Raw genomic sequence first — 18,208 nt, forward strand, 5'->3', positions numbered from 1 at the left:
ATTTGTTTTTGTGGCGAGGACATTTCGATGTTTTGCTCTAAGAATGTGACAGTATTAGAGGTTTTGCCGCTAGACACTCCTCTAGCGTAAACATTATACAGGATAATCTCTTGGCCATTATCCCATTTAATGTTGAGTGCCATAATATCATTGGATGGTATGGATAGTTGTTTTATGGTACAATTCAGGGACTGCCTTATCCAAATTAGCAAACCTCCAGAGAGGCGTCCCAGCCGGTTTTTAGTTGCCGGGATGTAAAAGTTAAGAAACCCCTCTCTAAAGGTTGGAGTAAGAGACCATGTTTCTTGCAACATGATTATATCATGATGATCAATGTAATCGGCCCATTCCAGTGTGGGTGCCTTGCTTGCTATGCCTGCTATATTCCAAGATACGAGGGAAAGCAAGACAGAGTCCTGTTGGAACAATAACTGCCCATTTTCAGATTTCCGGGTTATTAATTGGCTATCTGCTATTAGTATTTTGCCCTCCGTTGATGTAGCCATAGGCTCTATCACCTCTGCAATGCAAGCGGTACCCTCAGTAACTAATTTATGTACCGTGGGGACAGGGTTTCCATGTGCCATATGAGATAGTCTCTCTATATCCATATTCTGATTTACCAGAAGAGTACATGTCATATTTCCTCTATTTCGGTGCTTTTGCGACAATGGGGTTTCTCGGCTAGTGAGTCAATCACATTCGTTTAAGTTGGATAAAGCCGAGTAGCGATTTTCTAAATTTATCCCCCAATCATGAATATGTTGTTCGCCCCTGACCCTACTAGTTCCCACTGCTGACCACTTTGTCCTTAGGATGCTGGGCTTTGCCACTAGGCCTCTTCTACTGTAAAAAAAGTCCAACGTCAATGGAACTATTTCTGCCCTTCTACGCTGGGGTGGAAAGATATTAAGCAGAATGTCTGATAATACATCGGGGCCCTTAAGATTCAATACCACGCAATCCCCAGGAAATTTATTTGGTTTTGTCCCTATCCACTTTACTCTTCTTGCTGTTAGGAGGTCATCGGACAACTTTTCTCTACCCCATGGAGATATTTGCATGTTGTTTCCTAACCACTGCAAGGATTTATTTAGGAGAAAATCAGGGGTTTCAGACTGGTCTTTTTCGAGTGGTGGGACATTAGCCAATACTAAAACCAGTGGGGAAGCTTCCACAATCAGTTCTACGGGGTTTAGTTCTAAATGGGGATTGGGTGTAAAAGCATCCCCTTGGGTTATCAAAGGTACAGGAACTGGAAGTTTACCATCATTATTTTCAACACTGGGTATACTTATCCCAATAGGGATAGGTGTTGGTTGTGGGGTATCAGTCATGTTCACCAGCTTTTCGTCTAACTTGTTCATAATTACATTAGGGAGTTCATCCACATTATCATTCGTAATTTTTAAAAGTGCCTCCAACTTATGAACTTTGTCAGACAAATGATCTACTTTGGATATAAGAGGCTTGATTATACAGGATAACTTAGCTTCTAACATAGCCATAAACTTATTTGACAACAGCTCTTCAAAGTTTATTGTGTTACTCCTTTCCTCCCTTATTTCATCAGTAGTATTTTTGTGTTTAATTTTAGGGGGGGTTGCAGGTTTTTTGCTATTAGACCGTAGACCTAGCCTTTTCGGGGGGACCTTGGAGGGTCGTTTGACTACTCTTGGAGCCGGAACTGGCATTGGCGAAGAGGCACTCTCTTCAACCACCTCTAGATCAATACAGGACCTATGTAGCTCCTCCCCCGTTAATAAATCAACATTTGTATCAAGATGTAAAACACTTATAGGAGGATTTAACACTGAACTATCATCATCATTTCTGGCGTTTTCAGTAACTGTTGTATTCACTGCCTCTAAATCCAAGTCAATAAGGTCCAAAGCTTCGCTTTGGGAGCAGGGGGAAGAGTCACTCAGACCCAAAGAGGACCTCCGGTCACTGTTTATTTTTGCCACTCTGTGTACCAGGTAATTGTCCATAGTGTTGGCAGGAGTGGTGGGTATTTTCTGTTTGGACATTGTTCAACACACATAGAGCGATGCAAGTAAAATGGACAAAAGCTGGCCGTGCAATGGCCAAGAGAACAGGCAGAAAACTCACGGTTCTGAAGATGTTAATAACCTGGTCCAGTCCAGTCCCGGCCAGTCTAGGACTGTCTAAGACTGTCCCGCCCTTGTCCCGGGCTTCTCCCGCGCGCGACTCGCGTGTGCGAGAGGCGTTCCCTGCTGATAAGGCGCCTCCTGGCGCGTGGGCGTCGTCACACCCGCCGCGTCCACCCCCGGGGCAGCTGGGTGATGTAGTTCCCCAGCTGCTGCTGCACCGGGTGGATGGCGGTGGATGGCGGTATGGGCGCTGACCTTCTGGCCGTTTCCCTCACGGCGTGGTTCAGGTGGTTAGCAGCCGGTGAACTGGAGCAAAATACAAAGCGAGTTGGCCGTTCCCCTCACGGCAGGTAATGCGGCGTCTGAATTGTCCCAAGAGCGCTTCGGCGCTCCCTGCTGATAAGGCGCCTCCTGGCGCGTGGGCGTCGTCACACCCGCCGCGTCCACCCCCGGGGCAGCTGGGTGATGTAGTTCCCCAGCTGCTGCTGCACCGGGTGGATGGCGGTGGATGGCGGTATGGGCGCTGACCTTCTGGCCGTTTCCCTCACGGCGTGGTTCAGGTGGTTAGCAGCCGGTGAACTGGAGCAAAATACAAAGCGAGTTGGCCGTTCCCCTCACGGCAGGTAATGCGGCGTCTGAATTGTCCCAAGAGCGCTTCGGCGCTCCCTGCTGATAAGGCGCCTCCTGGCGCGTGGGCGTCGTCACACCCGCCGCGTCCACCCCCGGGGCAGCTGGGTGATGTAGTTCCCCAGCTGCTGCTGCACCGGGTGGATGGCGGTGGATGGCGGTATGGGCGCTGACCTTCTGGCCGTTTCCCTCACGGCGTGGTTCAGGTGGTTAGCAGCCGGTGAACTGGAGCAAAATACAAAGCGAGTTGGCCGTTCCCCTCACGGCAGGTAATGCGGCGTCTGAATTGTCCCTATACTATGCTCTTGTAACTGATGTAACCTGCAACGCAATGATCCTCTTGTAAAGCGATCTGATACCTCCAGGTCTAGCCATCTCCCAACCAGCCGGACCTCAGACACAGTTACTTCCTCGTCTCCTCGCTGTGCCTCCTACCCCCTCCCCCACCTCTTCCCTCCTTCATTATTTACTTGCCTCCCCTATCCCTTTCCTCTCTCCCCTGAATCTCTCTCCCCCTGCCTGCCTTGTTTATCCTTGTGCCTATGCTCCACTTAATCTCCCTCCCTGTCGCCCTTTTACATTACCCCCTTACCCTTCTACACGCCATGAACCAACGGATGTAAGTTGTATGTGATGTACCTTCTGTAACAATGTGTAACTTGTAACCTATGTAACCCTACCTGACTGACTCCCTAAAATGGCCCCCATAAGTATGCCCTTGTCCAAAGCACTCCTACTCCCCTTGTTGGGGATGGACCCAGCATTTTTGCCGTGGAGTCTCAGAGACCCTTCTGAGAGAGTCCACAGTGACAAGGGAGTCACACATAGTGGAGGACTGGGATTGATCCCCTTATCACTGGGCACCGTCTCCTACCCTGCCAGACATCAGACACTGTGTTCACGCTGGGTTTTCTACCCCTTCCCCCTCCTCTTCCCTCCTTCATTCTTCTACGTGTGCCCATGACCAAAGCACTCCTCTCCCCTTGTTGGGAAGGGATCCAGCATCTAGGCCCTGGAGTCTCAGTGACCCCGCTATTCCTTTCCTATCTCCCCTGAATCTCTCTCCCCCTGTCTGCTTTGTTTATCCTTGTGCCTATGCTCCACTTAATCTCCCTCCCTGTCGTCCTTTTACATTACCCCCTTACACTTCTACACACCATGATCCAATGGATGTAACTTGTAATTCATGTACCTTTCTGTAACAATGTTGTAACTTGTAACCTATGTAACTCTCCTAATGTATAGCGCTCTGATACCTCCGGGTCTAGCCAGCGGTATATAAAACTCAAGTAAATAAAAAAAAAAAAATTAAGTGATTTGTCCAGAATCACAGGATGTTCAGCGTCATTGCCGAGACTCGAACCCAGTTCCCCGGATTCTAGGTCGACCGCCCTCGCTGTTAGGCCAACTCCTCTCCCAATAACTCTATTGTGTCAGTGCTGTACTCGGTAACAAAGCTGGTAGCGGGGAAGGCGTTAAGTTATATGATGGTAAAAGGCTACAGATATTCCGAACAACCTTGGAAGCCGCATGGGTAGGGGTCTCAGTTTGAACGTGGTCCGTCGTATCTGCAGCAAGTAAACAATGGATGGGTGGTTGCCATTTTAGGTCCGCTGTAAGGGAGATATTGGAGAAGGCACTGGCCCCACTGAAGAGTTAATCGGTGTTCTTTTTAGGGCAAACTGGCATTATCATAAGATAGTGCCTCATTGCGTGTTGGTCCGCGGTCAGAGACTTGCTGCGGTAATGCGGGGTGGTGCGCCGGAGATGTTGGTTGCAGTACTAGGAGGCTGCTATTTTGAGTCCGCTAAGTGAGGGATAGCGGTAAAATTACCGGCTGCAATTTAGTAGGTTTCTAGGGTGAACCTTCGTCCCTGGGTGGGCTCAATCCATGACCTGTATCACGTTGGTACGAAGCCTGGTGCGATCGTGGTGTTTAGGCTCCAGAGCGTAGGGAAGGAAGCATTAATGTCTCTGCGTTGTGCAGAGCGATGGGATCAGGACCGTTCAAACCTCTGCCGTTCAAACCACGCCCCGTTCGACTGCAGTTTCCAACGCCACTTCACACCTATGCACCTGGCTTCCTTGGTGTAGGTATCCTGGTTCCTAGGGTATCCACGGGTGGGGTGGCTCTCCAACCTTCTTCAGAGTCCACTGGGAAAGGTCCTCCTTCTTTAAAATTGTAACGCAACTTACCCGTTGACTTGTATTGAGCCCGCGGTCATTTTTCCACTCTGCACACAGCCTCCGTGGGGCTCCCGGTTATTTACCTTGGGTTGTTACTTTTCCTTGGGTCCCCGGCACTTCTATGTCTTCTGGGTAGAGTCTTGAATTGAGTCATGGTTCGCATACCACTGTTTAAGTATATGGTTTGGTCCCCCCCTCGCGACCACTGTGTATTTCGTGGTACTTACCTGTTTTCTCTGCAAAGTTTTATGTGCATTATGTAAAACCCCGGGTAGGAGACATTTCTATGTGTTAGTGAGTGTCTTATAATAAATACACATTATTGTAACTACACTGTGTGGTTCTTTTTTTTACCTAATCTATACCTATAAGATTACGTCTGGTAACACAAGCTGCTTTACACTCATTCTGGACTAAGCCTGACAGCTGCTCTCCATAGCTGCCACTTAGAAAGCTTTCTAAGGTTGTCAAAGACCACTAAAATCACCATAAGGGTTGTCTGGATTTGTGCAGGACGCCCACTTACATAAGATGGTACCATATACCAAGCCAACTTCTCAAAATAGTGTGTAGCGTTTTAGATTCAAAACTGCATTGTTTTACCAGATAATCGTGATGTGGATAAATTGCAAACCCACCACTAATATTAGGCACATATAATACAGCATAGAATAAGTAAGTTATACTGAACTTAGTGTTGGGTAGTTAAGGGTCTACCACAACTCTTTCTCCAACATCAGAGAGTTTAGTTTCCACTAGGGTAGGTAGGTGCAACACCTCACCACACCTAGAACCATGTCTTTGGTAGGGGATACTAGTGTATCCCAGTCTAAGTACAGTGGTCTAAATTTCCAGGGACTAAGGACCCTGAGTAGCCTTAGAAGGATAACAACAGGTGGCAACCCCACCGTTAAGCTGCTCTTAGAGCTGCTACATAAACATGATGGTCATCTGGAGGGGCACAAGAATAGGATAATGTGGGTGGGGATACTCCTGAAGAGGGAGCACCAGGGGTTCACCCTGATGATCTCAATTCAGAGTATGGGCAGGAGGATTCAAATGATTCTAGCCTGGATTCAAATGATTGTAGGCTGCGATTCAAATGATTCTAGCCTGCGCAATAGTGCATATGGGTACAGAGTCAGAACTTGAACCAAAAATATCGAGCTGCACAAATATCGAGTTGTAAATATAGTGGGTCAGAAATATCGAAGGCAAGAATATCATGGTCAAGAATATTGACTTAAAGGAAGTAATATCGATTTAAAAAATATCTAGTAAAAGGCACAACTCTTCGGAAAGGGAGTACCAACTGCTCAAACTCGAGAAAGTCAGACTTGAGCTCCGGAGTGATCAGTTGGCCCTTGACAAAGAGTCCCTAGAAGTGCAGAAGACTAGGAAGAGATTGGGACTAAAGTACCACGGAGGCAGCAACAGAATCCCTAGAATTAGAGAAACTTCTTTTGACAATAGGAACCTGAGCAGGATAGTCCCTCCTTACCAGGAGGGGGATGATATCTATAAATGGATCACTACTTTGGAGAGGGCCTGCAAAGTTCAGATTGTCAGAATCAAGAGCCGTTGTAGCTATCCTGTGGCTCTCCTTTGATAACAAAGGTAGAGATAATCTCACTGCAAGATAAGAGGATGCTGAAAATTACTCAGTACAGAAGAGTGCCCTCATAGATAGGTTTAGCTTATTCACTGAACAGTATAGAATTAGGTTCATAGACACCCAGAAGGCACACATCCAGGATTGGGTAGACTTTGTAGACAGTGTTATTAAGGCACAGGAAGGCTGGCTTCATGAAAGCAAAGGTACAGGACTATGAAGGATTGTACAATTTGATCATGAGGGAACACATTCTTAATAACTGTCAGAATCAACGTTTGCACCAGTACCTGGTGGAATCTGATCTCTCCCCAAGATTTGGAAAAGAAGGCAGACAAATGGTTTCACACCAGGGTCAAGAAGAAGAACCATGGTAATGGAGGTGACCAGAAGAATGCAGATTCTTATAAATCCCAGAATAAGGGTGGGGACAAAGGTAAAGATAAAAAAGAGTCTTCACAAGGGCCCCAAACACCTGCATCTGGGGGTGAGTCCCTAAATTCCAAGAAAGGCAAAAAGAACCCTTGGTGTTATTTATGTAAGGTAAAGACCCATTGGACAAGGGATGCTGATTGTCAAAAGGCCTAGGAAACTCCTACAACCACTGCCCCTAAGGCACCTACTCCCCTTAGCACAAGTACAAGTGGTAGTGCAGCAACCAAGGGGTTAGTGGGGTTAACTTTGGGTTCTCAGACTGATTCTCATTTAGTCAGAACTCCAGCTCAGGTTGTTCTAGTCACAGGCACAGGCTGTTCTAGTCTGTGATGATGGCATAAACCTTTCCACCTTACTGGTAAGTCCCACTAACTTGGGCAAGTACAGACAACAGCATTTGATAAATGGAAAAGAAGAAATAGATTACAAGGACACTTGGGCAAGTGTCACTATGGTGACAGAGAAACTTGTGCCCCCTGGACAAATGTACCAATTCACCAATGCTAGCAATGTCAGGACTGACCATTCCTTGGCAGTTGTGAACCTCAGCTGGGGAGCGGTAACTGGACATAAAAATGTTGTGGTATCTCCAGACCTACCTATAGCTTGCCTCTTGGTAAATGATATAGAAACCTCAGCCTGGGCTGAAGTGGAGTTCAGGGCTCATGCAGAGATGATGGGTATCTCTGCCAGGGATCAGGCCTAACAGCTCAGCACTGAAACGGTCCTGGATCCTGGAACAATGGACCAGGTGCCTCCCAAGAGAAGGAGCAGGAAGTCTAAGGCTTTATCCACCTCTCAAACTCCCAGTGAAGATCAACCGCCTGAGTGAGATGATCTCAGCCCCTGTGAAGGTACTGTTCCAGAGGAACGTGGGGCTGATCAGGCAGTGTTCTTGGGGGCCGGGGGCCCTTTCAGGACAGACTTGAGTTTGGAGCAGCAGACCTGCCTCTCTCTTGAACTCCCCAAACAGCAAGCTGCTGCTGATGAAGCAGGGAATAGCAGTGGGTCCCACAGGATCTATTGGGAAGAAGGGCTTCTGTGCTCTGAAGGTAGAGACCCCCAGCCTGGTGCCATCAGGAGGTTGGTAATAACACAGAAGTTCAGAGGTTTCCCACTCTCCCTGGCACATGATATTCCTCTTGCAGGATGCTTAGGGCAAAGCAAGACTTGGGACAAGCTTGTCCCTCATTTTCACTGGCCCCATATGTCTTAAGACACAAAGGAGTTTTGTTGCGCCTGTGCCACTTGCCAAGTCAGTGGTAAGTCAGGTGGTACCACAAAGGCCCCCTTAATTACACTCAGTGGTTGGAATACCATTTGAAAGGGTAGGGATTGACATTGTTGGTCACTTGAGCCCTCCAACTGCATCTGCACACAGTTACATCCTAGTGGTTGTGGACCATGCCTATGAGTACCCAGAAGCAATTTCCCATACAGCCACATCAGCTCCTGTATTGGAGGAGGAATCGCTATCGTCCATAAAAAATCCATCCACATCTCAACCAGCTCTGACGTCAATCTCGCCAACTCCGAACACCTTCACTTCCAGATCCACATCGACCCCAAGACCACACTCAGAGGCACCCTCCTTTACAGGCCACCAGGACCCCGCGCACAATTTAGTGAGGACATCACGGACTTCATCACTCCACACGCGCTCCCCTCCAAAGATTACATCCTTCTGGGAGACCTCAATTTTCACCTTGAAAAGAACAACGACCGCAACTCCACCACCCTTTTGGACAACCTCGCCAACCTCGGACTTAAACAACTGGTCACTTCCCCCACCCACATCGCAGGTCACACTCTCGACCCTATCTTCACCTCCAGCAATCATGTCTCCTTCAGCCACACTACGGCTCTCCTCTGGACTGACCACAGCTGCGTTCACTTTACCTACAACAAGCCCAAACCCAACAACCACCCCCAACCAACTCTGCAAAGACACTGGAACAAAATCACCATCGACCAGATCTCCTCATCGCTTCTTCTAAACCCCCCAGCCCACTCCTTAAACCCCGACCAAGCCGCCACCAACCTCACCCTATGGTTATCCAACAGCGCCGACATCCTAGCACCACTGAAAAAACGACAAAGCAAACTTGGCAGCAAGAAGGCCTCATGGTTCAACGATGATCTTAAGAAGTCCAAGAAACTCTGCCGCTCCCTTGAGAAGGCCTGGAAAAAAGACCCAACCACCAGCACCAAGGACGCCTTCAAAAACGCCACCCGCAGACACCACCAACTGATCCGAAAGGCCAAGAAAACCGCCTTCAAGGATCGACTAGATAACAACGCCCACAACAGCAAGGAACTTTTCAACATCGTCAAAGAATTTACCAATCCCTCAGCCAACTCCAACGACATCACCCCCTCTCAAGCCCTCTGCGACTCCCTAGCTTCATTCTTCCACAACAAAATTGCAGACATCCACAACAGCTTCGACAACCAACCCGGAGACCAACCCACCCAACCATCTGCTGAACCTTCACCTCCCTCGAACATCCTTAATGACTGGAACCCAATCTCCACTGAGGACACCATCCGCCTGATGAACTCCATCCACTCAGGATCCCCCACAGACCCATGCCCTCACCACATCTTCAACAAAGCAGACTCCATCATAGCACCGCACCTCCGAGACGTCATCAACTGCTCCTTCAACTCCGCCACCTTCCCGGAAAGCTGGAAACACGCTGAACTCAGCGCCCTTCTGAAAAAACCCACAGCGGACCCCACCGAACTCAAAAATTACCGCCCCATCTCGCTCCTTCCATTCCCGGCCAAAGTCATCGAGAAAGCTGTCAACAACCAGCTCGCCGCCTTCCTCGAAGCCAACAAATCCCTCGACTCCTCACAGTCCGGCTTCCGAGCAAAACACAGCACTGAGACAGCCCTCATCGCAGCAACAGACGACATTCGAACTCTACTGGACAATGGAGACACAGTCGCCCTCATCCTCCTCGACCTCTCTGCAGCCTTCGACACAGTCTGCCATAGCACCCTTCTACAGCGCCTCAGAACCATCGGAATCCAAGGAAAAGCACTAGAATGGATCACCTCGTTCCTCACCGGAAGAACCCAGAGAGTCCGCCGTCCACCATTCAAGTCAGAGGCCACTGAAGTCATCTGCGGCGTACCACAAGGATCTTCACTCAGCCCCACCCTTTTCAACGTATACATGAGCCCCCTCGCGGCCATCGCCCGCCAACACAACCTCAACATCATCTCCTACGCGGATGACACTCAACTGATCCTATCACTCACCAATGACCCTAGCACCGCCAAAACTAACCTACACGAAGGAATGAAAGAAGTTGCCGAATGGATGAAACACAGCCGTCTGAAACTGAACTCAGATAAAACAGAAGTCCTCATCTTAGGTACCTCCCCCTCCGCATGGGACGACTCTTGGTGGCCAGAAGCCCTTGGAAAAGCACCCATCCCGACAGACCACGCACGGAACCTAGGCGTCATCCTGGATTCCTCACTTTCAATGAACAGACAAGTCAACGCCGTCTCCTCATCCTGCTTCAACATTCTTCGCATGCTCAAAAAAACATTTCGTTGGATCCCCACCGAAACTAGGAAAACGGTCACCCACGCTCTTGTCACGAGCCGACTGGACTACGGAAACACCCTCTACGCCGGTACTACCGCTAAACTCCAGAAAAAACTCCAACGAATCCAAAACGCCTCAGCCAGGATCATATTAGACATCCCGCGTAATGAACACATCTCTGGTCACCTGAAAAACCTCCACTGGCTTCCCGTCAATAAGAGGATCACTTTCCGGCTCCTAACCCACACACACAAAGCACTCTACGAAATCGGACCAGAATGCCTCAACACACGACTATCCTTCTACACCCCCTCCCGCCAACTACGATCTTCCAACCAAGCCCTTGCCACTGTACCTCGCATCAACAAAACCACCATGGGAGGTAGATCCTTCTCCTACCTGGCAGCTAAAACCTGGAACTCACTTCCCACTTACCTTCGCCTTACCCAGAACCACCTAGCATTCAGAAAGCAACTTAAAACGTGGATATTTGACAAGTAATCCCCCACCCCTCCCTAAGCGCCTTGAGACCCTCTGGGTATGTAGTGCGCTATATAAATTCTCTGACTTGACTTGACTAGGGCACTCCTATGAATCTTTTCCAGGATGGGTTTCCCTAAGGAGGCCTTAACAGACAGAGGTACAAACTTCTTGTCTAGTTATATCACTGCCATGTGGAAAGAGTGTGGAATAAACTATAAGTTTGCCACACCCTACCATCCACAGTGCAATGGGCTTGTTGAAAGGTTCAACAATACCCTAAAGGGCATGATTATAGGACTCGCTGAAAAGCTGAGGCGAAAATGGGATGTCTTGCTACCCTGCCTTCTCTTTGCCTACACAGCTTCCTCAGAAGGGGGTTGGCCACAGCCCATTTCAGCTTCTGCTTGGACATCCAGTTAGGGGTCCATTGTGTCTAGTTAAGGAAGGCTGGGAGCAACCTGTCTGACCTCCTAAACAGGACATTGTAGACTATGTCCTTGGCCTGCGTTCATGCATGGCTGACTACACCAAGAAGGCCAGCAAAAACCTGGAGGCCAGCCAAGAACTCCAAAAAGTTTGGCATGACCAAAACGCGGTCTTGACTGTTTACCAGCCAGGCCAGAAAGTGTGGGTGTTGGAGCCTGTGGCCCCAGCAGCTCTCAAAGACATGTGGAGTGGCCCCTACACTATACTTGAACAAAAAGGTGAGGTCACCTACTTTGTGGACCTAGGTTCTCAAGAGGTTCCCATAGGGTACTTCATGTGAACCGCTTGAAACCTTTTGTAGACCGGGCTGGCATGGGCTTGCTCATGGCAACCGATGAGGGACAGGAGGAAGAGAGCAACCCTCTCCCTGATCTCCTCTCTCTGTACCCTGATGATGGATCAGTAGATGGCGTAGCCTTAAGCAGGAACCTCACTGACCAACAGCAAGCTGAATTCAGGCAAGTTCTCCATCAATAAAGATACAAGTTCTACCAGGCACCCAGTCAAACAACCAGGTGTACTCATGAAGAGGACACACATGACAGCCTGCTTGTGAGGAATAACATCTACACACAGCCTGATCATGTCAGGGATTGCATCAGGACATAGGTCCAAACGATGCTGGAATTGGGGGTCATTGAGCCTTCAGAAAGCCCTTGGTCTGGTCCAGTAGTGCTGGTATGAAAACCTCACACCAAGGGTGGAAGAAGAGAGATGAGGTTTTATGTGGACTACAGAGGCCTCAATGCAGCTACTAGGACTGATGCCCATCCTATTCCAAGGGCAGATGAACCTATAGATTCTTTGGCCTCAGCCAAGTTTCTGAGTACATTTGACCTGACTACTGGCTGCTGGCAAATCAGACTTGCTTAGGATGCCAAGCAAAAAACAGCATTTTCAACCCCCTAGCGGGCATTATCAATTTATTATGATGCCCTTTTGTCTGAAAAATGCACCTGCCACATTTCAGAGGTTGGTGAAAAAAGTCCTAACAGGTCTGGAAGCCTATAGTGCAGCATATCTAGATGATATTGCTGTCTTTAGCTCCACCTGAGAGGATCACCTGGTCAACCTCAGAAATGTTCAGGAGGCCCTGCAAAAAGCAGGCCTCACTATCAAGGCCACTTAAGTGCCAGAAAGGGCAGAGTAAGGTTGTCTACTTGGGCCACCTGGGAGGTGGAGGCCAGGTTCAACCATTGGAGAGCAAAAGCTAGACCATTGTGGACTGGACTCCCACTACCCAGACTCAGGTCAGAGCTTTCTTGGGCCTCACTGGGTACTACAGAATATTTGTCAAGGGATATGGGTCCATAGTGACTCCCCTGATATCTTACATCCAAGAAAATGCCTGTGAACATTTAGTGGACAGTAAGCTGACAAAAAGCATTTGATGACCTAAAGCAGGCCATGTGCACTAATCCCATCCTGCAAAGTCCTGACCAATCCAAAACTTGAATTGTCCAGACAGCTTAATCTAAAATAGGGGTAGGGGTTTGTGATCACAACTAAATGCAGAGATCTATCAGCAGAAGGTTGACCCCCTGGGAGAAACGTTGGTCAGCCATTGAGAGGGAGGCCTTTGCTGTGGTCTGGGCCTTGAAGAAGCGGAAGCCATACCTGTTTGGCACTCAGTTCATTGTTCAGACAGACCACAAGCCGCTCTTATGGCTTAAAAAGATGAAAGGTGAAAACCTCAAACTTTTGAGGTGGTCCATTTACCTAGAGGGGATGAACTAACTATACTGTGGAACATAGACCAGAGAGTAACCATGTCAATGCAGATGGACTCTCAAGATATTTCCGCTTAGAAAATGAAGACTCAACTGGGAAAGGTTAGTCTAATCTCCTTACGTTTGGGAGGGGGGGAGTTGTAGGAAAGTAGGATCTGCTTTTATGGTTACCCCCATTTTTTGCCCAGTGCTATTCTGTTTTTGACTAGTCTGGCTGGAATCCAGATAATCAGGACCCCGGTCTCTGTGCTTTCTCCCCTAAATTGGTTATGATACCTACTTGCGTACATCCCAGATTGGATACTGGTGTACCCCTTATAAGTCCTTAGTATATGGTATTGAGGTACCCAGGGCATAGGTCCCTTATGGGCTGAAGCATGTATTATGCCACCCATGGAGGACGACTCAAGATGCAACTAGAGCCTGCCAATGCAGCCTTTGTAAGCTGGTGCTAGCACTACTTACGACAGATATAGGTTTCCCTATATCTAAGGTCACTGAACTTAAAACCTATAAGTCACCCCTAGAGCAGGCTTTTCAGTCCCAAATGAGGGTGCTTGGTTCTAACTGTGAGGGTACCCCTGCATTAGCAGGACACCCCTACAACCTTCGGAGTCCATTCTTTCAGGTTGTAAGGGCATCAGCCATTACGATACATAGAGTGGCCATGCGTCATTATGCGGTGACCATCTCAAATCTACAAGAAATAGCCTGATTAAGAAGCTTCTACAGAGTTGGAAATCCAGAGTTTGAGCAGAGCTAAAAGGAGACTCTCTAGCACAACGTGCCGGTAGAAAATCTGAGGGGCAAAAGGTTCTCTCAGGAGGGTTCTAGAGGGTGAGTGGCTCTGATTGGCTAAGAGAAAAGTTTGGTCCTTTTTTACATAACGAAGGTTATGGGTTGCAAAAGGGAAATGGGCCTAGGCCTTTTTTCAGTTAGCTATACTGCTAACCTTTGCTTTTTTATGTACCGGAGAATCCCGTCTCAACGACGGGGAAATGATTCAGGTATGTGAATCTATGAAAGCTCCAATGCTGGAGTAACAGTCATGTTTGGAATCATACCCCCACACCATAAACAGATTGAGCGGTATGATTCCTTGCACTGTAAAGCTCATCCGGTAGCCATCAGTGCTCCCGGTACCAGTCTCCTATACCTGGACAGCACAACATGGATGCTTCAGACCAAACACGATTCTGCCCTCCTGCTGCTGAGCCAGGCTAGAGCACGGGAAGGCAGGACAATAGGTATCCAGCCTTCCCCTGCACTGCCAAGCATATTCCGAGTTGCATTTATACCACCAATCTCATGGTGCTGAGCCTGCCAGGAATTGGGTGGCGGACATTCAAGTAAGGGGGACTTACTTAATAAGAGGCCCGCCGGCGAATTTGCCCATAAGTTTAATTTGCCCGTAAGTGTGTGTGTGGGTGGGCACATGTTGTGCCCTGTATATTTGCACCTCTGTTCCTGCACTGTGTGGAATGCATGACATGGTGCATACCACAACATGCAGGAACATGCATAAGGTGTTGTCACGGCGGCGGTCTGCTTGTTAGGCTCTTCTGTGAGCCTACCAGACCGCGGCTGTGACACCGCCACTGCACACTGCCCGCCCGAGTTTCAATTAGCATTCCGGCAGGCGGGTGCACCACGGGCAAGCTCTATTGACATCCCTATGCCAAGAATCTTAAAGCTTGTAATAAAAAAGCAGATGAGTTCTCTATGAATACTGATTAGAATATTCTAGAAGAACTAACCGATTAGGCCAATCTCTAAGGAGGTGATTCTTCAAATGATAAAACCTCTCCCTAGAGGCAAGGCTCCTGCTGCACATGGGCTACGAGCAGGGATCTACAAATAATACTCGCTGGCACACCAACTGAAAATAGCATTTTTGAAAATGTTTCTTCCTTAACTAAAATTAACCAAATTAAAAGCGGAAGGTGAAACAAAAGCACACAATTAGGACAAAAAGACAACTAATCACACGTTAATCTCCGCCAAACATGTCACTATTGCTGTTAGAACATACTTGAGAAATTCTATGGAGCCCAACTACCATGTCAAGCACTTACTCATAAGGATCCTTGAACCAGCTCTTGTATCTTCCCCTCAGTTCTATGGTTTCCCTTTTAGACACTGAAAGTTTGACCAGTAGATACTTACGTGGCACATAAAGCTTCTGCTCAACTATCAGTATATGACAATTGCATGAAAGAAGGGGAAAACTCAGACCATAATCTCTTTATGCCGTTATGGTGAAAAGTAACTACGAGGCACACTGGCCATCTGTCCATTTCCCAGTTCCAGTCACTGATCGATGGAACTGACTGCCACTCCTACCAATGACCCTGCACATATTCGGGCAGTCGGCATCCTATTGCAACTCATCCACTTATGGAAGATGATTCACTTGGATTAGGAAGGAAGGAGGTTAAAAACACCTACATTTATAAAATATCTCATTCTATAATAGGTAACCTGCTTCTGCATTTAATTCAGCAATGATAATAAAACAAAATGTCCACTCCTTTGTTGCACTGCACTCATGCTTCCAATTCAAAACCCATCTCAAAGTCCTATTTTCTAATGTTGCATAATCTCACCTGCATAATACCAGCGAGGAAGGTGGTAGATGCAGTTAAAGCCATCACTTCTTGCTGCAGTATTGCGTGGTCCGTATTATTCTTCATGAGCCAAAATGCGTAACTGCTGTTCACACTGCTAAGGTCCAGGTTGGTAGTATTAAACATTTGTCCTGTGTTAAGGTTTTGTAACAGTTCTGACATCATAACATTCAGGATGCTGAATGAACCTGTCAAAAAATAAACGGGTTGGAATATAAGTTCTGGACAGCTCCTTCAAGAATCAGCTCCCAGAAAACCACGGTTTTTACAAACATTTATCTATCAAATTTGTTCTCTACAAATGACAATGTAACATACCCAATACATCAATTTATAGTATTGGCACTCTCGACGTAGTCTAGTTACAGCTTTACAACTAGGTTTCGAGTTTTGACAGATTTTCTACTGGGCATGGAGTCAGGACAGTTTAAAAATCATCGTGAACGGAGGACACGAGCGACCAGAATTGAACTTGTGGACATAATACATATTCATGTATGTAGGAGAGTAGGGTCTGCTTCCTATGGTTACCCTCACTTTTTGCTGTGTTTCAGTGGTTTTTCGACTATAGTATGGCTGTGGGCCTGCTAATCAGGACCACAGCCTAGCTGTTCTCTCTCGAAATTGATACCATGTACTTTAGGTACATACCAGACTGGTTACTGAGTTACCTTGTGAGCCCCTAGTATGTGGTTCCTTAGGTACCAAGGGCATAGGTACCCCAGAGGCCTACCAGGGGCTGAAGCATGTATTATGCCACCCCTGAAAAGCCTTCTAAAATGAAACCACAGGTCTGTACTTGCAGCCTGGGTAAGGTGGTGTAAGCACCCCTTAATGAGTTATAGTATGCCTATAACTACCTAAACATATAGACACATAGACACATATTAACCTATAAGTCACTCCCATGGCAGGCCTAGACAATCCTGAAGGCAGAGTGCTTGGTTTTGTGTGAGAGAGTGCCCTAGCATGAGCCGAGCCCCTCTGCAGCTTTCGGAATCCCTTCCTTATAGCTGTTCTTTGATGTGGCCATACCATATACTCTTAAGTGCATTATAATCCTCGAGGTTAATGCTAACTTTGGTATGGCTTTATCAAAACATGTCGTGTTTGGTGTCAAACACTTTGGAATACAACCCTCCCCCTCCCCCCCCACCAACAGTTCTGGCGCCGGGGGTAGCATCCCACCCTTCTAGAGGGAGAAGACATGTACACACTGGTATACACCGTTAAAGTTTTAAAGAGCCTCAGCATCACAAATGGGATGCTGCTGCCACATACACAAATCTGACCTCCTGCTGCTGGATGAAACTATGGCAGGGGAGGCCTGGACCTGGTGTAACCACCTCCTCCCCAGGTCCTCCCATAGGTGGGACCTTAGAGTTAGTCCATCCCTAAACTTAGTATAAGTATAGGGCCACAGTCCCTAGGACTATAGATTACTCTGGATGAAACTCTGAAATAGAAATCTTGGACCTTCAACATTCCATATCGACTTGAATACGGAAGAAATCTCCCTTGGGGTCAAGGAGTGACCTCCCTGTTCAAACAGGCACCTAAGAGCATCTTGCCGGTCTGCATTTTCGAGGCTCCCGCCGGATCCCGAAGAATCTGCAACACAGGACACGGACAACCAGACATCTCTGAGGCCGACACGAGATCCCAGCAAAGCTGAGACCCAGAGCCGTCGCGAGAGACAAGGGACCGGAACTCCTGGACATCCTGCAATGTTGCAACTGCACCTACTTCTCGAAGTTTCCCGAAGCTGTGCATTGGGCTAGTTGTTGCCATTGCCCCAAACACCTTTTGCACCGAAGCTGAGAGGCCAGCACTCCACGAGTGTTCCGTGAGTCACCTTTCTTCACCGCAGCTCGAGGCTCCTTCTCGATCTCTAGTCCTTTGGCTAGTGGGTCCCCACGAAGGACAATCCTTTGTGTCTCGGGCTTTCCTGGTTGCTCCAGACGTGCCCTGACTCCCCTCCAAAGGGTCCCTCAGACATTGCTGGTCTGCACCAAAGCCAATCTTATCTTCTTGCGTGGTTTGCTGTTGCCAAGGCTTATTGGGTCCAATCCGGATACCGACGATGCAGCACTCGACATCCTTTGTGAGACAGCTCGAATACAGCTCCTGGTCGTCGTTGACGCCTCATGGTCCTCGTGGCTGAAGAGTCAAGCTTCACTTGAAAGCACCCGACACCGGCTGGCATCTTCCTGTCGCCATCCTGGTCACTGGCTAGTGACCCAGACTCTGTCCCCTCTGCTTTCAGGTTCTTCAATCAATCAATCATTTGTAAAGTGCACTACATACCCGCGAGAGTCTCAAGGCGCTGGGGGGGGGGCGCT

General features: G+C 48.1%; 1 protein-coding gene across 1 annotated transcript in view; it reads right to left on the reverse strand.

Annotated features, from left to right (window-relative positions):
• Nucleotides 1-16,050, reverse strand: part of SLC26A8 (solute carrier family 26 member 8) — a 3,758,415-nt gene extending 3,742,365 nt beyond the window's left edge. The window contains exon 1 of the mRNA XM_078644342.1: nucleotides 15,846-16,050. Within this exon, the coding sequence (XP_078500468.1) occupies nucleotides 15,846-16,031 (186 nt within the window). The 5' untranslated portion in view covers nucleotides 16,032-16,050. The remainder of the gene's footprint in view (nucleotides 1-15,845) is intronic.
• Between the last annotated feature and the right edge of the window lie 2,158 nt (nucleotides 16,051-18,208).

Source organism: Lissotriton helveticus, chromosome 5_1 (assembly GCF_964261635.1).
Source record: "Lissotriton helveticus chromosome 5_1, aLisHel1.1, whole genome shotgun sequence".
NCBI classification, from domain to species: domain Eukaryota; kingdom Metazoa; phylum Chordata; class Amphibia; order Caudata; family Salamandridae; genus Lissotriton; species Lissotriton helveticus.